Here is a 1682-nt window from a genome sequence, read left to right as displayed (position 1 = left end):
ACACATTTTTGGCCAAACTCTTTCTTACTGACATTAACTGAAGCAAGTGAGGCCTGCAGTTCTTTGGATGTTGTTCTTGGGTCTTTTGCGGTCTTCGCTGCATCCTCGGGGTAATTTTGGTCAACTGGGCACTCCTTGAAAGGTTCACGACTGTCTCAGGTTTTCGTCATTTGTGGACATTTTCGGCTTCTGGCAAAAGAGAATCCAGTTACATGGACAAATATAAACAGCAAAGAGAAGGAAAACTTCCACTAATAGCCAGTCACGTATCCCCCCCCCAACCAACAGAGGTTGAATTCCCAGGTGTGTGTTTTTTGTTGTTGAGCCAAAGGCAGTAATTAACAGGAGGCGTAGAGGAAGAGCAGATATTGTTAGGGGTGTAGATACAGCAGCTCTTTCCTCTGTACACTCATGTTGTTACACTAAGAAGGTAGATGTTTCTCTGATCATGGATAATGTGTCTAATGTAAGAAGTTTCATTCTGTCAGGATTTAATGAGACGATGAATTTCAGAGTGCCTCTCTTCGCATTCACTTTACTGTATTACTGCATGATTTTATTTTTCAATATCTCTCTTGTGCTGCTTATTTTCTTGGATGAAAATCTGCACGAACCTATGTACATTTTCCTGAGTAGCTTTTGCATTAACACAATTTATGGGACCACAGGTTTCTACCCAAAATTCCTTTCAGATTTACTAAGGTCTTCTCAAACAATCTCCTATGAAGGGTGCCTTTTACAAGCTTTTGTCATATATTCATTTGTCTGCTGTGATTTGTCCATTTTAGCTGTCATGGCCTTTGACAGGTATCTGGCTATATGTCGACCTCTGCACTACCACTCTTTCATGACTAAGAGGAGGCTTTCACAGCTGGTGTGTTTCTTCTGGCTGACACCTTTATGTATTTTTGCCATTAATGTCCTGCTAACATCAAGACTGAAGTTATGTGGTATAAACATTCGGAGAGTCTTATGTGTAAACTGGTTAATTGTTAAACTTGCTTGTCCTGAAGCTGAAACCTTTATAAACCACATCACAGCATGTGCAACAGTTATCATTTATGTGTCTCATGGCTTTTTTATAATGTGGACTTACACACATCTCATTAAAACATGTGCGAGGTCCAGAGAGGACAGAGAAAAGTTTATGCAGACCTGCCTGCCCCACCTGACCTCTTTGATCACATTTATAGTTGTGATTGGTTTTCAGTCGATATATGTGCAATTTGAGTACACAGGTTTTTCTGAAAGTCTCAAAAACTTCATTACAGTTGAAATTCTCATCATTCCACCTTTTATGAACCCTCTCATATATGGATTCAAACTCACCAAAATACAAAACAGAATCCTGACTTTACTTAAATCTTACAAGAAACTAACTTACATCAAGTTTAGTTTACTTAAAAAAACAAGCGTAAAATGCAGCATTTTCCTTAGAGTAAAGAATTTACTATGTGAGCCATTCTGTTGTAGATGACTTATAGGGACAAGGCCACACTATGTTTTACTGTTTTTGACAAAGATCAATTGATAATGTTCCATGTTCTGTTTTCTCAGGAAATGTGCCATCGAGTTTTGTATTTTTAGTTTTTATATTCTACCTTTTACTTCTTTTTTAATTTATGCACTTTGTAGATAAATGGTAATAGATATATAAAACAGCGTCTGTGGTTAATATTTCC

At 37.6% G+C, this 1682-nt stretch overlaps 1 protein-coding gene across 1 annotated transcript; it reads left to right on the top strand.

Moving 5' to 3' along the window:
- Positions 1–442: 442 nt before the first annotated feature.
- Positions 443–1477, top strand: LOC146616440 (olfactory receptor 6N1-like). The gene has a single exon (XM_085374876.1). The coding sequence runs from the start codon at positions 449–451 to the stop codon at positions 1475–1477; it is 1029 nt and encodes a 342-aa protein (XP_085231002.1). The 5' UTR covers positions 443–448.
- Positions 1478–1682: the final 205 nt, after the last annotated feature.

Source organism: Diplotaxodon limnothrissa, linkage group LG16 (genome assembly GCF_057381915.1).
Source record: "Diplotaxodon limnothrissa isolate DT_005_m linkage group LG16, D_limnothrissa_male_GT1.1, whole genome shotgun sequence".
In the NCBI taxonomy this organism is placed as follows: Eukaryota; Metazoa; Chordata; class Actinopteri; order Cichliformes; family Cichlidae; genus Diplotaxodon; species Diplotaxodon limnothrissa.
Note: the sequence above shows the minus strand (reverse complement) of the source record. Positions and strands in the feature narration are given on the sequence as shown.

What these genes read in the sequence shown, in the direction of transcription:
- LOC146616440 (XM_085374876.1), top strand. Translation starts at nt 449, where the DNA reads ATGGATAATGTGTCTAATGTAAGAAGTTTCATTCTGTCAGGATTTAAT.